The following is an 18,978-nucleotide window of genomic DNA, read 5'->3' on the forward strand; positions in this document are numbered from 1 at the left end:
GATCTTCCTGACCCAGGGATCAGACCTGGGTCTCCTCCATTGGAGGTAGATTCTTTACTGCTGAGCCACTGGGGAAGCCCTTTGTGCCTCTTACTGATTCTTAAATTCTCAAAGACCTCCTTCTTCCTCCCGGTCCCCTTTCCCTGAATCTTCTCTTTTTATAATGTCTGCTCAGAAGCGGAAGCAGGAGTATGGTGGGGGCAGGAAGGGAAGCTGTAATTCTCTCAGTGGGCTGCTTTCCAGACTTGAGGTCCTAGCACTGCTGGGTCTTCCCATGTAATTGGTCCTTATTCCTCACAGATGGACACACAAAGAACCCTGGGCAATCCACCCTCGTGAAGAGCTTTCCCCAGGGTGATTTGTGGAGGTGTAAGTCCTCTCTTCCTTCTTTAATCTTTCAGAGGTATAATTATCAAGAAAGGGGAGGACATCTACCAGGCTTCCCTTTTCCCACCTCTTGTCTGGTTTGGACTGGGGCATTCTATCTGTCTGCGAGCCTTGAGAAATTATTGGGCTATGCTCAGAGAATACTAGGGGATGTTGATCACGGAAGCCCACCATCCGCCTGCCAACCCTGTGTGAGTACCAAGCGGCTTGTAAGCCAGGGTGGCAACAAATCTTTCAAGAGGCTGTTTGAAAATGCTTTATGGCACGTAGGGCTACAAGGCTCTAGCTGAACAAATGGAAAAATTAGTCTACCTTAAAATAACCAAGGCAAGTAATTTTCTATCACCTTGTTTCTTAAATGTACTTAATGTCTAGAATCTGGGCTTCCCAAAATATGGCGAAGGGTCATCAGTTAAAATGGCAACTAACCTGAAGATAAACAAAACAAAACAAAACAAAATTTCCACTTTAATAGTTGCTTCTAAAATGATGCCATCAGCCCTTCTGTTCAGAATATGGGGAGTTAGGAATCAAACAACATCAATTATTATTTCTTGAATCTAACAGGCTTGAGCTAGTCTAGGAGCAGGAGTATTATCCCACATCTACTTAGGCTCAGCCACAGCTCTCCCTGACCCCTCCCAGGGTTTCCCAGGTCCCACAGCGTAGGTTTGGTTTTCTTTGGGTTTTCTTTGAATGGAATGGTTTGCTTTCTAACCCCTTTCTCCAGATTTCTAAATTAGTCTTCATCCCACAAAGCAGGTTAGTGATGACAACCAGACGGGCAGTCAGTCTACGGTTTTCTTGTGTTCTTTTCCTTTTTCTCTTCCTCTTTCTTGAAGTTTTTTGCTCTTTTTTTTTTTTTTTTTTACATTTCCTTTATTCATTCACTCATTCATTTATCCTATTTCATTGCTTCAATAAAGATCTGTAATTAAATACATACAGCCACTATGGAGAACAGCATGGAGATTCCTTAAAAAAAAATAGGAGTAAAACTACCATATGACCCAGCAATCCCACTACTGGGCATATACCCTGAGAAAAACCAGAATTCAAAAAGACACAGGTATCTCAGCGTTCACTGCAGCACTATCTACAATAGCCAGGACATGGAAGCAACCTAGAGGTCCATCAATAGATGAATGGATAAAGAAGCTGTGGTACACATATAAATGGAATATTACTTAGCCATAAAAAGGAAAAAATTTGAATCAGTTGAACTAAGGTGGATGAACCTAGAGCCTGTTACACAGAGTGAAGTAAGTCAAAGAGAACAAATATATATGGACTCTAGAAAAATGGTACTGAGCACACTACTTGCCTGGTAGGAACGGAGACAATGGATGAAGGAGAGGGTAGATGAACTGAGACAGTAGCATCAAAACATGTACGTTACCATGTGTAAAACAGATAGCTGAGGGGAAGCTGCTGTAACGCGGGAAGCCTAACCCAGTGCTCTGTGAGAACCTAGAGGGGTGGGATGGAGCATGAGTTGGAGGGAGGCTCAAGAGGGAGGGGATATATATGCAGACTTATAGCTGATTCACATTGTTGTTTGGCAGAAACCAACACAACATTGTAAAGCAATTATCCTCTGATTAAACTTTTTAAAAGCTCTATTAAATAAAATCTATGCATCACAAACCAAGAATGCTAATTCCTACGGATACCAGGAGTTTGGCCTGCAAGGGGTTTGCACTTATGGGAGGAGAGCCACAAAAGTACAAGCAGAGGGGAAAGAGTAGGACACTGTTGGTGCGTACAGGAATGCCCCCAAGGGTTGGAGAAGGCTACATCTGACCTATGGCCTGAAAGATGAGTGGGAGTTTGCAGAAGTAAAGGGGAAGAGTGTTCCAGACTGCGACAGCAGGTGCAAAGGCCCTGAGGCACAAGGCAGTATGGCTCCAGAAAGAGGCTGAAATGAGCACTGCAGGGTGGAGGTGCGAGGCGGCTAATGGCAAGAGATGTGGCTGGAGAAATTAGGAGGCTAGATAATAGGGATCTAGCACACCAAGGTAGGGAGCTGAGACTGGATTCAGAAGGTGATGGGAAGGTTGGAGCTGTGAGTGACGCAATGAATAAAAAGCAAAGGTGGGGTTAACTCATTTCCTACCACACAGTCATGGCTACCCTTCAACAGAGGCCTCTGAGGTTCTCATGATGGCTGGTGTCATTACTGAATGAGTCATCTGGCCTGAATGTTGATGACTGGGGGTGAGGGTAGGGGAGAGGATGAACATGACTCACAGGGGGCTGAAAATAAACCAGCCCTATTACTTTAGATGCAAATGAGAATAAATGGAATTTCTGGGGCTCACTGTAGCTGGTCTTTTTTGAGGAGGAGAGGGCTGGATACTGAGATACAGGGTCTACTGAACATTATAGCATCTTCCCTGCACCTTTTGGCAGGCAAATTACTTCACAGGCCATGAAAATGAGTCACTAAATCCTAAACCTTGGTTGAAAAAAGCAAGTTTGATAAATGTGTTCAGCTACTGGGATAAAGACCCAGAATGCAGGCAAATCATGAAGTTCAGATGGTGCCAATGCAAAAACAGCCCCAGACCTGCACTTAGTGTTTCACACACACACTCACTTATGTGTACACCCCCTCCCTTTCTTTCCTTGAAATCAGTTGCAAATGTCAATGCCTAGAATATCTCATGCCTACAAAGTGATACAATTATAGGTGACCAAAAGGTGAGACAGAGGTGTGTTTAGGAGAGTTGGGGGTAGCCCAGAAAATAAAAAAGAAAAGAAGCAAAAAAATCAGTCAAGAAGAACCATGAATGCAAATATCACGTATCAAAATGTTTTAGTATTTTGAGGATTTATATCACTTCCAAGTGTATTAGTCACTTAGTCATGCCCGACTCTTTTCGACCCCATGGATTGTAGCCCACCAGGCTCCTCTGTCCATGGCCTTCTCCAGGCAAGAATACTGGACTGGGTTGCCATTTACTTCTGCAGGGCTTCTCCCCCAGCCAGGGATTTAACCCAGGTCTCCTGCATTGCAGGCAGATTCTTTACTGTCTGGGCCATCAAGGAAGCCCCATTTCATCTCAAAATTCCTGCAGTATTTTTACAGATTTAAAGGACAGGATTGCACATCCCTGATTTTAGTCTCTGGAAAAACTTACTCTGATGTTATAACTTGTGGGAGTGACTAAGAAGGCCTGGCCTTTAATTTTTGACCAAACATCTAGGTTACAGAGCTTAAATCATTTGGGAAGGCCTGATTAGCTTGTCTAGGGTTAATTAGTACCTTTCTTAGGCATTCTCGTCCACCTCCTATTTCATGACTGAGAATAGTAGAGCTTACTTTTGCAAATATAGTATGTTAAATCCAAGAGGTTTTTAAAAAATTTTAAAGACAGACTAAGTGGAGAAGGGGCTGCGTAGAGAAGACTCCCCAGTACACCCTTAGGTTGAGCCCCTTTAGCCAGCGGTAAACACACAATCCTCTCTGCTCTTTTGTGATGGAAGGGTTCTCTGGATGATCCAGACACTTCCATGCATTTTTTTTAAAAAAAGAATGAGCATCTTTCAAAATGGCACCTCCTGATAACCAACGACTCCCAGCAACGCCGAGCATGCCCATCATTTGTCAGGGGATTTGGTGCCATTCAAAAGACATTTCCCAAGAAAGCACCTCCTCCTTCCATGTAGTTTCCTTGAGTCAAACTCCAAAGGCCATCACTGTTGTGAAAGCTGCCTCTAGCAAGAAGTTAAAATTGAAGTTATCTTGGCAAAACAGGAAATTATTTTGGGGGGCGGGGGACAGAATTAAACTTGGGTAGTTTTTCTTCCTTTTCTCAGTTGCACTTCTGTTCACAGCTTCAGCTGGGAGAGAGAGTGCTCACATTTAGTTTGGAGTTTATGAGTTCATATTTTATAATTAACGTTGCCAACAGGGGAGTTTGATTAATACCAAGCAGTGGATTTTGAGCAATGTTCCATACAAATTGCCAAATTTAGCAATAAAATAAATTGGTTATGTGAACATAATTAGTAGGATGACTACTTAAAATTCAAACCCGAATGTGAATAATTCCAAATCATCTGAGCCACAAATCCATTATTTGTATAGAAGGGAGAAAGTATAGCATTTGGGTTTTATTTTGCCCTCAACCACAATGTTATTCAGCACCAAGCTGAACATAATGAAACTTCTACAATGGGTTGTGACAATATTTTAGAGCAACCCAGAGACACACACAGACGCATGTGCACGCATACATGCAAAGGGAATGTAATAAAGACAAGAAATGCTAAACTGAATTTCCATTATAAATGTAAAAATCTATAACAAATTTTTACGCAAATGCTGTATTACATTTTTCTGATGCACCATACATAAACCTATGGCACAAAATTACTCAGGAGAGCTTCTTGTCTTTAAATATTCACAGTACCTTATTGTCACCCTGGACTTCTCCGAGCCTTTGCTGAAGTTCTTTAATTTCTTCTCCCAGATGTTTATTTCGGTCCTGAGAATCTCTCAATAGTTGTGCAAGATTAGCCTGCAAATATCAACACATTATGAAATATAATCAGAAATGGAGGAGTGGAGAAATGTGAGGTTTTATTAGGCTTATTGCAGTCAGCATCCAAGCCCAGCTGAAGCACACAAAGCCCTTTAGAGTAAACACATGTACGAATATAGCAAGTGTGAAAATCACGCCACTACAACCGCATGGAGGGAAATAAAATTGGCCATGAACCTCAATTTGGGGATGTTCTTTATTTCCAGAATGGCTCACAGACAAGTGATGAGGACTTGGTCTTACTTGACATTTTTTTTTAAAGCGCTCCTCATGAAAACTCTTACAAGCAGTCCTAGACTTCAATGCTAACTTTGGGCCAACAATAATGGAAAAGTTTCATTTCCTTGTTTGGATAGTTTTTTCCTTCAAATAGATCATGTTTAATGAACTTTTCTTTGCCACATTAATGCCCAGAATTCTGATCAAAAAAAATCAGTTAGACAAGAGACCGGTGAGGTACCTTGATTGCAGAAATCAGGATCCAGGGTAATGGAACAACCTTCTGGGCTGCTTTGCTCACCTCCTTATTCCCCTGTTCTAGTTCCCAGAGTACCAAACAGCCAGGATGAGCGCCTTCCAGTCCAGTCTTTGTAATGGCATCGCTTCCTTAAGATTTCTTCCTGCTCAGACCAGATCCCGCTAGCCCACAGGGGCAGTTCTCCCCTCCCTCAGTCTAGCTTCATCAGCACATCATAGCCGGTTCCTCTGGACTGCTTGAGCATCCTTTACCATGCTCCCAACCTTCTCAGATTCCCTGAACCTGAATTTACATCTGTTCCCAAACTGTGTGCATGCTTTCATCTATTCAAGCCTGTAACTTACTATTCAACTTTACCTCCCATGGCTGCTGCTTCTATACTATTCAAATTTTGCTAATTTGTTCTAATTCTCACCTTGCTTATTTTGCTCTCATCTAACCTCAGAAAGAAGAAATGAACTATTCAAAGGTAGAGATTCTTTTTCCTCCTTCCTAAGCTTCCAAGGACATTGCTCCAGGAAGTGCTCTCATTTCAGCAAATGTTTTAAAGACTCCTGATGAATAAATGAATGAAGGAAGGAGGGAGGCAAGCAAGCCAGCAATCGGAATATGACTCCTGAAGAGGCATTTTTCAGAAACAGTCATACAAGGGGTTTGAGAGTCATCTTAGATTCCTCCCCTGGGATAGCTGAAGAAACTCAAATCCAGAGACATTGCGGATGAGTGCAAATGCAGTTGGCTAAATCTCGAAAGACTTCAATGCTAATACTTCCAGGAATACTCAGTTATGTTAGGTAATCAAAGGGGAATGAAAGAGAAAGACTAATATAAAGACTAACCCTTGGCTCATGCTTGACTCCTCGCTTTATTTCATCTCCCATATTCCAGCCATCGGGATATCCAGCATCTCCACTGTCAAGGTAGGCTCCCATTCAGCTGCTCGCGAGCCCACTTCTGGCTGTTCCCTGCATAGTGCAGGCAGGACCCATCTCAGCATCGCTCCCTCTGTTGGTTCTTTTGGACTAGAATGCTCTCCCTCCCAGATGCCTCTTGGCTCACTCCCTGACCTTTTTGAGGTCTTTGTTCAAAGTGCATCATTTCAAAGGGCCCACGTGGACCACTGTCTAATGGTGCAAACTGCCCACCTCCCCTGAATGCCCAAGCCCTTTCCCCTGCACTACTTTTTATTTCCATAGCACTTGCCATTTCTTAACATACTATGTAATTTACTTTCTTGTTTATTGCCATAGGTTGACATATGTTTATTGCTCAGTGTTTATGTCCTGTCTCTCTCTCCCTAATAAGAGGGAAGCTCCGTTAAAGGGCAAGGAACTTTGTTCTCTCTACTGGTCTACCTCGAGAACCTAGTGGATGCTCCATAAATATTTCTTAAATTAAGAGGTTGAGTCTGAAGATTGTGGTCCTAGCCTAGAGAAATATCGAGAATAACAAAATACTGAAACCAGTTCATAGAACATAACGTTGCATAGAAACCCCGCTCATCCCCACTTGGCAGGATTCAACCCAGCCCTGATTTCCACTTGCTTATTTGTGAACATTATTCAAAAACGTGATCTAATTCTCAACCCCATATTTGCCAATCTCATATCTTGTAATAGTTGTTTTCCAATTTTCTCAGATTCCTGTCCTTATCAGATAAAAATTTGGTAAAGGATAAGGAAAATTCACCCCCATTTTGCAGGCAGGAGAGCAAAGAAACAAGAGATACTGTGATCAACAGACGACTTTTGGAAATTTCTCCAGAAGGAATCATAGACTAAGTTGGGTTCCAGTTCTGCCACTAACTGGACTGGGTGACCTTGAGTAAGTCTCTTAACCTCTTGAGTTTCTTCACCCATGAAATGGAGCTAACCATACGTACTTCATGTAGTAAACTGACACTTTCATTGAATAATGAACCTAGGACATCTTCTGCAGTGCTTAATGTATCGTAGGCGCTGGTTAAAGGCTGGTCATCTCTCTTTGACTCTGCCCTTCCAGTGGCTCCAATTCACTCACTCAGTGGACAGTTGGGCAGATTGGCAGAAAGGCTCCTTGGATATAGCTGTCTCCTTTGTCATCCTGCCCCTGCACTCAGTCACCCATTCATTTAGACAACAAATATTTAGGGAGTGCCCACTATGTGTCAGGCACAATTTTTAGACTCTGGAGATACAACAGTGAGCAATACAGACAAAGTCTTGTGAAATGAAATATTTCCTGCCATATCAGTGGGCAAGAAATGTCACAGCCATCCATGATTTCTGGCCTCCTAATATGAATGGGGGCTCACAAAAGGGAACACTATACCAGCAATCCGACAGATGCTGCCACCCCACAATGGCGATTGCCGAGGAAGGGGTTAGGGGGCTGCAAGAAGCAGCCAAAGCCACACCTGCCACCCCTTGAGGTGAACAAGGGATTAAGGATGTAAACATTCTAGAAACAGGATTTGGCCCCAGATAGTTGAGGTGCATATGAAAGGAATGAATTCAGTGAGCCCAGAGGCTTGCATCTTCCCATGCATAGAAGAACACTAAATCCCTTAGCTTGATATCTGGTTTTCCTAACTGCTTAACAACAATCTTTGATGCTGAGACTGACTGTCTGGCCGCTTTATTGCAAACTTGTATATAGCCTGATTCTCTCCTGCCTCCTCGGAGCAGTTTTCTCAGAGCTATTGAGATGCTGCCTCCAGAGCTCAGAGTCCTTAACATTCCCACCAAATCAGATAACTCTCTACTTTCAAAGTTGTGATGAGTTTTTTAGTCCACAGCCCCTTGCCCTTGTAAACTTACATTTTAATAAATGACATTATATTAACTGTATTATATTATAACAAAATGAATAATGACCGCTGAGTTAAATGATGAGTGCTATGTGAAACAAACACAGCAGGCAAAGGGAACAGCGTGTGCTGGGGAAAGACCACAGAAGGTGTCACAAGGAAGGCCACATTAAACCAAGGCTTGAAAAAGGAGGAACAGCAAGCACAAGCCTTGTGGATATCCTGGGGAAAGTTCCAGGTAGGGTGAAGGCAACCGGCTTCCTCTCGCTCTCACCTCACAAGATTCCCACTTTGGAAAACAGTTCAAGACCACTAGAGCAGGTTAACCCCAGGGACTGCAGTAGAGAGATTCAATTCTTGATTTTCTTTTCTGGGTTCCTCCCCTCCTTCTTGCAGCTCTCCTGTGCTAGCACAAAGTATCACAAGCGGGCAGCCTCTCCTTTTCCTCCAGGGAACTCCAGAACACTTCCCAGACATTAGCTCAGCAAGCATAATCCCTCCGCAGCAGATGGAGGGACAGGCACCCCAGGCCAGAGGGACTGGCCCAGAGGCAGGGTGCAAGGAGCAGCCCAGTGCTGGCTGGTGCGTGGTTGAAAGTGTCCTCAGGGAGTCTGCTGGCGCCTCCACGCAGCATCCCAGCACCCCATCTGCAGGAGACACAGCAAAATTCACCTTCACGGGAGCCTGCTTCTCTTAAAACAGTGGAAGAGATGTTCAGAAGGAAGCGCTTGTGGGAGCAACAGTGAAAATTAACAACAACAACAACAAAAATCTGCAACGTCCTTGACCTGATCTTTCTGAATCAATCACTGCTTGAGCCCCTTAGGTGGGTGGGAAGACCCTGACATTTGTTCGCCGATGTAACTACAATAGCTTAACCTGCACAGCTTGAACTCTTGGTGGTGAAAGACCCTGACCTCCAATCTGTCACAGATCAGTATTTGTGCAAAATACAATGGAGATCAATTCCTAGGAAAACAAACTGAAGAAGACCTCAAGGCCCCAAGTGTTTGTTAGATTCACCTGACATAAAATCACACATACTGTCAGACTGCTAGCAAGGAAATATATACATTTACCATATGTAAAATAGATAGCCAGTGGGAATTTGATGTATGATGCAGGGAACCCAAAGCCAGTGCTCTATGATACCCTGGAGGGATGGGGTGGGAAAGGAGGTGGGAAGGAGATTCAGGAGTTGGGGGACACATGTATGTCTATGGCTGTTTCATGTTGATGTATGGCAGATGCCTTTACAATACTGTAAATTAATTATCTTCTAACTAAAAAAAAATTAACACCTGCTCTCAATTCCTGTACTTATCTTTGTCACAGGGACCAGAAATGGCAGCTTGCAGCCTTTCACTGGTCCTTAGGCCCTGTTTTGAAGAGCATTCAGCCCAAAGATACTTCCTGGTACTTGGGTGTTAAGAGCAAGGCAGGTACCCAGTTTATATATCAAAGGTTCCAGAGATATGTGAAGCAGAGGACAGGGCTGCTTTAGGAAACAGCAATTCAGAGACATAGTGATGTGATCGTCAAACATTATTTACTCTGCAGCCTGGCTAAAAAGAAATCTACTAAAATAAAGTCAAGCATTTCGACAGTAGCTACAAAACAATGGTTAGTTAGAATCACCTCGCCTCCAAGGAAATTCACCTTAAATCTACCCCAGCTTTCAAACTGACCCTTGGGGTAGGGAAGGGTGGGGGAGATCCCCCTTTTAAAGCAGGTGACTGTAATTTTCTTTCCCATTTCATAGGCTGGCTTACTTGTCAATACACAATTCTTTTCTATTCAGTCCTTCCACCTCCTCAATTCCCAAACAATAACTTTGAAAACTAGAAAATGACTATTCTGTTACAGTGCCTAATTCCTTGACAAACACCTTAAAGAACAAAAAAAGAGAGAGAGAGAAAGAAAAGTAGTACATTTCAAAGCACTCAAAATAGAGGAGAAAAGTTCACACAATTCTTTTGACCAAAAATAACACCCATGACTCACACACATTCACTATAACCATCCATCAAGCTAACACGCGGCGCCTGCTTATAATTTATCAGCTATGCAGAGCGTTTGTCTCTGTGTTATTGAGAAGGACTCTGTGACCATCAGTTTAGAATAGCTGCACGATGTAAAGGAAATGTCAGGGAAAAAGTGGCAGACCGTCTAACACTGGAAAGGGTTTCACAGGGAAGAAAACAAAACCGAGAGATTATTTCCTCTAAATCTCTGGGGCAAGGAGTAGCATAAATAGCAAAACATGAAAAGGTTTCAAAAGAAGCCTCTTTTAAATATTCAGATATAGCCAAGGCTGATATTAAAAGGTTGACATTTTCACTCTGATAATAGTGGGATGCTGAATATACTAGAGTATATTGTAGAAGCTATATATTTAAGTCACTCTTTCTAGTTCGGAGTTTCTATATTAAAATTGTGATGGGGAAAAGAGAGAAGACAGATTTGATGAAAACGTGGCTGGGAGACCCGAGGCTGAAAGGACATGGCGGCTGTCTATTCCAACACACCTTCCTTTGTCAGGGATCCAGTCAACCCCCAGTTACAATGGATATTCACAAAAGCGCCAGCCAAGGCCAGCCCCTGGGGTGGGGACTATGATGCTTGTGGAAATTCTCTCTGCACAGAGATGAAGACTACACATCCTGACAGTTGTTATAAATGCAGAGGTCTGGGAGTTGAGAGAGCTGTGTGCATCTTGCCCCAACCTCTCTGCATTTTTGCAGAAATTCTCAGTGAGGCAGACTGGTCACATTAACAATGGGAGCTGTCGTTGCTTTCTTTAAGTCCTGCTGCATCTTAAACTCTGGCTCTTGCCTCTCCCACTGTGTTTGAATTCCTTTATAAATGTCAGAAAATACATAGAAATTTACACTATAGATGCAATACATTTTTTAAACTTATAAGAAGTGGTGGGAGTTTGTTTGTTTGTTTGTTTTTCCAATGGTATATCACATTGGCAATGACAATCTCTTTGAAGGACCCCTGTTTTCTAAGATCAAGTAACCAAGACTGGTTTACAAGGAGGGGAATTCAGGATATCAGTTACAAGAAGTAGGCCTAAAGTTTTTAGGTGGGGAGACAAGACCCATTGTATACCAATTTTCTCACTGATGAAAGAAATGAAAAGTTGGACATGAGATCAGTATTTGCCACCCCAAAATATACTCCTCTGCCATGAGAATTATTTTGATCTGAAGGCAACTGAGAATCAACAAACACTGAGAATGTTCTCCCTTTCCTTTTTCAGCCTAAAAACAGGGCATAAATTTCTATTTGTGAGGATATCCTATCCTCTCTGTAGTACCAGGAAGGGAAGAGCATCTCTTATCACCGGACACAGAGAACTGGCACCATGATGAGTCTGTACAAACAAACCTTACCAAAAGAACCCTATCTTCTGTTACTTTTCCTATATATCTCTCTAGTTACTGTCCCACAATTTATCATCCCTGGAAGCCCACATGCCCTTTCCTTTTATTAAAATGGTATGTAAACCCCTCCCAACCCAGTCTAAATAATTCTTTTGAGTTTTACTTCCCTGGCGGCTCAGACAATAAAGAATCCACCTGCAATGCAGGAAACCTGGGTTCAGAAGATCCCCTGGAGTAGGGCATGGCAACCCACACCAGTATTCTTGCCTGGAGAACTCCACAGACAGAGGGGCCTGGTGGGGCTACAGTCCACAGGGTCATAAAGGGCCGGACACGACTAAGCGACTAACACTTTTACTTTTTTTTCTTCTCTGTGAACTTCCATGCACATAAAACATTTATAAAATTGCTTTTTTCTCCTGTTATCTGCTTTTGTCAGTTAAATTTGCAGGCCCCCATGCACTGAACCTAGGAAGGTAGAGGAAAAGATTTTCCTCTCCAACAGATAAAAACAAAATGAAAGAAAGTGATGAAAAGTTTAACATTAACCTTCCAACCTTGCACTAACCAGACACTGGGAAGGGCAGCAAAATGGGAAGACCACGTGTTTTCACCCAAGTTCTTAAATAATTCAGCCACCTGGAGGGGAAAGGAGCAACATTTCAGTTACGATCCCTTGAGTTATCCTGAAAACTTTGTAATTTATTAGACATATACCACTTCAGAAACCTAGCCATGGAAAAGTCATCATAATGACTCTCATAATTCTCCATCATAATGTAAAAGTGATGTGTACCAGAAAATCCTGTAACTGCCTTCTCAGCTAGCTGACATATCAACACCAGGATTTAAAAATTGGAGGGGAAAAAAAAAATAAGAGAGAGGCAGGTAAAAACGTGGCCTTAAGAAGACTACTTTTTTTTTTTTTTTAACTGCGAGGAAGAGACCAGATTTAGAAAATGCTCCTCAACTACATGGTGTTTATCACCTGAACCCTTTAAAACTCACACCTCCAGTAGCGTACTCAATTAAGCAAGAATATGTAAAAAAAAAACTTTGAGAAAATGTGGAGTATACTTGAGTGGTGTGATTGATAGCAAATTTAATTGCAATTTCTACTCCACTGCTTTGGTCCTACAACGACTCCTGTGTTAACAGAGTGAAACTTGCTTTGCTGAGCAATGGCCCCCTGCTCATAGCAACTGCCAAAGTGATGACCTCTGCTACAGCAACAGCTTTCTTATTTACAAAAAACCACCACCGGAAAGAAAGTTCATTCTACACAGTCACACAGAGTTTTTGGCTGCGTAAGGAGCCCTTGGTCCAACTGCTCTTCACCTCACAATCTCCAAACACACACTGGCGAAGGCAGGCATTTCCAGGCCCACAGGCAAATGCTCTTCTATGGGCTGAGGAGGTTGCTATATAAATGTTTGCTTAATCTTGGCCATTATGGTTCTGCATCTGCCACTTTGGTGGATCCTGTAATAGCTCCCAAGTTCTTTAGACTCACTGAGCTTAAATCGCTCCATCTATAAATGGGGGGAAGCCCTCACCTTCCTGATAAAACTTGTTGCAAGGACTCGAAGGGCTTCCGAGAACGAGGCGGCAGCGCTCAGAATGAAGTTACAGTTGTGTGTGTTGGGGGAGGGGGTGGTTCCCGCAGGCTGAACCCTGGATTTCTTCCCAGTTTCCCTGGTGTAACAGTGAAGCAGTACTGTTCAAAGTGTTATAAAAAGAAATGTCTCAAAGCACGCAAGACCTTTGAAGGAAGTTTTAGGTTCTGAGCATCAAACTGGAATGCATACACAAAGTTGCTCTGATTTGTGGTCATGGGGGACTAAAATAAGATTGACCAAGAAGATTTTCTGCTGAAGCAAAAGGCTCCCTCCCATTCTACAAAAGGGTCATTCTGTGCTCTGATTTCTCCAGGGTTGTCATTCTGGCGCATGTCATCATCCAAATAAGCCATCACTTTTTAAGGGAAGAAAGCAAATGCTCCCTCCCGAACCAAGAGGAATACCTCCCCTGGTACCTCGGCTTGAAATCAAAACAGGCAAAGACAAAGATGTGCTTCATTGTTTATTCAAGGAGGAGTCTGCTAGGGGGAAATTGTGTTGCCATGACCCCAAAGAATCCCAACCTATAAGAAGATTAACCCCAGATCATTTAAATTCCCCTTTATCTCCTTTGGAGGAACTGCTTGTTTAGCAAAAGAAAAATATTTAAAGGGTCATCTGAGATCTTTTGGTGATCTTGCACTGCACTGCAGAGAGGTGCTCTGTGTATAGTTCTGCCTGGAGTATAGAGAAAAAATTTTCATTTCAATATCCCCTGAGAAGCTATTAGTGAAATCACTGTTGTCACGATTTCTTCACTGCTTCTTTAACAGATGATTTGCCATTGGAAATTGAGTTGTTTTAAAAAGGATTCTAAATTCTAAAAGAGAGCCTCGATTGACAACCATATTTCTAGAACTACAAACATGAATGTTCTTGTCTATTCTGAGAGGAGGAGACAAAAAAACAGGTAGATATTATGACCAGACACTGGTTGCCACAAGAAAGAACACTGGCCTAACAGATAAAGATTTCTAGCTCAGTTTCTGGTTCTCAACCACTGCTTAAGCAGAGGGCTTCAGACAAAGCACTTCATCTTTGAATTTCCAAAACAGGTCAGATTAAATGTTGACTATGCTTTTTCCTGGACTTCCCTGGTGGCTCAGATGGTAAAGAATCTGCCTGCAATGCAGGAGACCTGGGTTCAATCCCTAGGTTGGGAAGATGGCCTGGAGGAAGGCATAGCAACCCACTCCAGTATTCTTGCCTGGAGAATCCCCATGGATAGAGGAGCCTGGCGATCTACAATCCATGGGGTCACAAAGAGTCGGACATGAGTGAGTGACTGAACACATGTTCTTTCCAATTCAAACAGCCTCAGAGTCAAATAAGGAACAAAAACCTAAATTAGAACACTGAACAACACACTGGCACATTTGGATTTTTAGTCCTGTTCTATTCACCTGCTGTATGACCTTGGACAAGTCACAAGAAAAATGAAAGAATTAGCCAACACCCACTGAGCACCCCATGGGATCACAAAGAGTCAGACACTACTGAGCAACTGAATAACACCACCACTGAGCACTCACCAAGCACAAGGCAATGGGCTTTATCCATGTTATCACAGTAATTCTTTATAAAAATTGTATGAATCTATCTCATGATTATGTTCATTTCGGAGAGGAGGAAACTGAGTCTCAGAAAGGTTACACAGCTTGCCCTAGATCACCCAGTCAGCAAGTCAAAGTATTATACTTGAATTCCCCAAGTTGGATGCCAGAACCTCAGCTTTTATCTATTGCCATACAGGGCGCTGCCTTTCAACCTTAGGAAAGGCCTAACTTGCCATGTGGCCGCAGAAGCCAGCTGGGAGACAACACACATACATAGATTCATGTGCGCAGGCACACCGTACGCACACGGCCTCTGGAGAGCGCAAAGCACTGCAAAGCTGCAGATGTGGTACTGCTCCTACCTATATTTGAGAAGAACTTGCAGCTCGAGCTGCTACAACAAAGCACCACAGACTGGGTGGCTTATAAAACACAGAAGTTTACTTATCACAGTTTTAGAGGCAGGGAGTTGGAGATCAAGGTGCCAGCATAGTCAGGTTCTGGGGAGCACCCTCTTTCAGGTGGTAGGTTTCTGGTTTTGCACTCACATGGCAGAGAAAGCATGCTCTCTCATAACTCTCAGAAGGGCGCTGAATCCTTTCGCGAGGACTCTACCCTCATGACCTCATCTACCTCTCAGAGGCCCCACCTCCTAACACCATCACACTGAGGAGCAGAGTTTCAACAAGGGAATTTAGTGGCGAGGGCGGGGGGATGTTAACATTCAGTCCATAAGACAGTGATGATGATAGTAATCTCTCCTTCCGAGCTGAAGAGGGGAGGAAATAGGAATCCCTCCTTCAAGTCAAGAAACCGCAGCCATGGTTTCAAGGCCTGTGGCCGATGAGATCCTCAATGCTGCATCTTCCCCTTTTCCAATGTGGGGATCTCTTGACCCCCTTCCATGTCCCATCTGTTGCCCCGGCAGCTGGTTCTCATTCCAATGCCTTCTGCTAACACAGGTGCATTTGCTTTGCAGCTGTAGGGGTAGACACTTCACCTACTGTTTTGCCTTTGGGATAAACACATGATATAAGACAGAAGACACTAGGTCAGGGTGCACACTCCTATCCCTCGTTCCTGCTGATGAAAAAGTGAAGAAGGTAATTGTGCTTCTCTCATCAGTACCAGCAGACAGATGCTAAAGCTATCTGCTTTTGGCCAAATGGAAAGTTTCACTGTAACCAGCACCTGCAAATTTAACAGTGCTCGTCTCCACACTGAGCTAATGAAGAGAGCATCTGAACACCCTTGCCCACCCAAAAACCAACAGCATACTTTTATAAATCAACTAAAGGTAAACAAAATTTGAAAACCTGTATTTTAAACAGGTAAGAATTTTTCCACAAATACTAGAACTATTCTCCCCCCGCCCCATTGTTTATCAATACATTTCTTCCATTACTAAGCCAGAATTCCTTCTCTGGCTTTGGGCTATATTTTTCTCTCCATTGCACCGACTACCATTTAACATCCTATATATTTTAATCATTTTGTTTATTGTCTGCTCACAGCATCTCTACGAGACTTAAGGTAACTATATTATTTATCATCCAAATCAAGACACTCTGGAGAGAGAAGGGACCACTAACACAAATTATGTCAGGACAGGAACTTTCCTGGCAGTCCAGTGGTTCAGAGTTTGCCTTCCAAAGCAGGGGGTGTGGGTCCCATCCCTGGTTGGGTAGCTAAGATCCCACATGCCTCCTGGTCTATCTCTCTCTCTCTATGTGTGTGTGTATATAAATATATATATATATATATATATTAAATATATATATATATAAATATATATATGTATGTGTATATATATATAACATATATATATTTATCTAAAAAATATATATATATAAAACAGAAGCAATATTGTAACAAATGGAATGAAGACTTTCAAAATGGTCCCATTCCAGTATTCTTGCCTGGGTAATTCCATGGACAGAGGAGCCTGGCAGGCTGCAGTCCATGGGTTCACAAAAAGAGTAGGACAACCACATCAAAAAAATCTTATGTAAAAATAAAATTATGCCAGGACAAGAGGTGCAAATGACAATGATCTTGAGCCATTTAGGTTCCACACGCTCAAGGATTTGGGTCTGACTTTTTTCACGCCTGTGTTCCTAGTGTCTAATCAGCACAGGATACCCATAAGGTGTTCCATAAACTCTTACTGAACCATGGTGGCTCATTCTTAGAGAGAAGAGTCCTTACCAGAAGAGTCCTGACAAAGGCATACAAGTATACAGTTGTTAAAACAGAAAGGGATGATCAGGAGGGGGAGAGGATGATAAATATTCATCGATCCTCACCCTGCGCCAGGCACTGTGCTGAAGACTCTACTTTTGTTATCTCCTTTGTTCCTCACAGCCACACCATGCAGTGGGCACCATATTTATTCTCATTTTGTAGATTCTTCTGGTTACACTTGGCAGCTTGAAATAGCTTGGCCCAAAGAGGAATTTACTGGCTCCTAGAACTTCAGAAGGGTTGGGTGAGCAGCCACCTTGGGAGGCAGAAATGCAGCCCGGCCTCAGGACCAGCTACCACCAGCACTCAGGGGCCCCCAGGTTTTTCCTCTGCCTTCAGTAGAGTCTCACCAAGTCTTAGGCCCCGAAAGGAAACTTCCCAAGGCACGTGATTAGTTTAGTGGGTGTCACTGCTGGCCCTTCCATCCCCGGTGATTAGTCTAAGCCAATTAATGAATAGTATCCTCCCAGTGAGCACTCAGACCAGGAAGAAGGACATATCCTACACGGGCCCAGTGAGACTGGAGGGAAGGGCTTATATTCCAGGGGTGGGTTTTCGGTCTTTCCTGCTTATGGGAACTGGCCTCAGGAGAAAGCTGATGCTAAATTCAAGAAGAAACTGATGTTAAAATCAGCACAGTGATAGAATGGTCAGATAAAATATACGATTCCCAGCTCAATGTGAACTTCACATTAACAGTCAATATTGCTTTAGTTAAGTAAATATTATTGCATGATACGTGAAAATGAAAGTGTTAGTTGCTCAGTCATGTCTGACTCTTTGCAACCCCATGCCCTGTAGCTCATCAGGCTCCTCTGTTGATGGAATTCTCCAGGTAAGAATACTGGAGTGGGTAGCCATTTCCTTCCCCAGGGGATCTTCCTGACCCAGGGATCGAACTCACGTCTCCTGCATTGCAGGCAGATTCTTTACCGTTTGAGCCACCAGGAAAGTCCCACAGTCTTATACTAAAAAGGTATTCATGGTCCATCTGAAATCCAAGATTTGATTCACTGTATGTTTCTTTGGTAAGGATGGTAGAGAAGAGAGAATGAGTACAGGACACTACAGCACCCGAGACCTGCACTACCTCTCAACTCGCGGTTACGCAAGGGTATCAACTCCTTTACTGTTTGAGCAGTTTAGAATGTCTGTCCCTGGTACCCCAGTCCATCCTATGTCATCCATCACAGGCAGGAAGGGTGCAGAGCCCAAGCTCACACCACCACACTAAATCCTAAAGGGACAGAAACTAAATGCCATATTAAAAGCTACAGAGCCAGAACTTAGGACATTGAACCTGTTTGTTTGTTTGTTTCCAGAGCTGTAAGAATGCAGCTTGACAGACTTACTGGAATTCATCAGATTCTCTTCAGTCAATGTAAATTTTTTATTATAAAGTCACGGAACGTGAATTCACTTACCCTGTAAAACTCCTTCATGAATACTAACAAACCCTAAAATCGTGGCAAAGATGACAGCTCACAGACACCAAAAACAAAAACATAAGCGATCCCACACTAAGGATCCCAATTTTAAAACATTTATGATAAATTTCCACATCGTTTTGTTTAGGAAAAAACCATCAATTAGCTCCATAGAAGAATCTGATATTAGCTCAAAGCTGGAGCATTACAAAATAATCAAATAAAATAGGAAAGCAATATGGGAGTGACCAGAACTGAATGCCTGAAAGGGTAACCATAGGACTGAATTGTTATTTAAGAGTAAATGTTGTGTGTGTTTGTGTGTGTGTGTGTGTGTGTGTGTGTGTCTACAGTTTACGCAGCCATGAGTCTTACGTGTTTATATGCTGTGCCAGGTATATGATCAATGAACAAAAACAGGATGTTGGCAGAGCCATTACAGCTCTGAAGACAGCAAACAGTTTCTGAGTCCTTATTTTCATCCACCAGTTTTGAAGCCCTGCTCTGGTGCAGCGGGTTTCCCATAACATGGAACAT

The 18,978-nt window shown here is 42.8% G+C and overlaps 1 protein-coding gene across 1 annotated transcript in view; it reads right to left on the reverse strand.

Annotated features, from left to right (window-relative positions):
* CCDC149 (coiled-coil domain containing 149) overlaps positions 1-18,978 on the reverse strand; it is a 115,470-nt gene that overhangs the window by 47,704 nt on the left and 48,788 nt on the right. Inside the window, exon 4 of the mRNA XM_068975119.1 lies at positions 4,806-4,913. Coding sequence (XP_068831220.1) covers positions 4,806-4,913 — 108 coding nt within the window. The remainder of the gene's footprint in view (positions 1-4,805; positions 4,914-18,978) is intronic.

The sequence above is a fragment of the Capricornis sumatraensis genome, chromosome 7, assembly GCF_032405125.1.
Source record: "Capricornis sumatraensis isolate serow.1 chromosome 7, serow.2, whole genome shotgun sequence".
Taxonomy (NCBI): domain Eukaryota; kingdom Metazoa; phylum Chordata; class Mammalia; order Artiodactyla; family Bovidae; genus Capricornis; species Capricornis sumatraensis.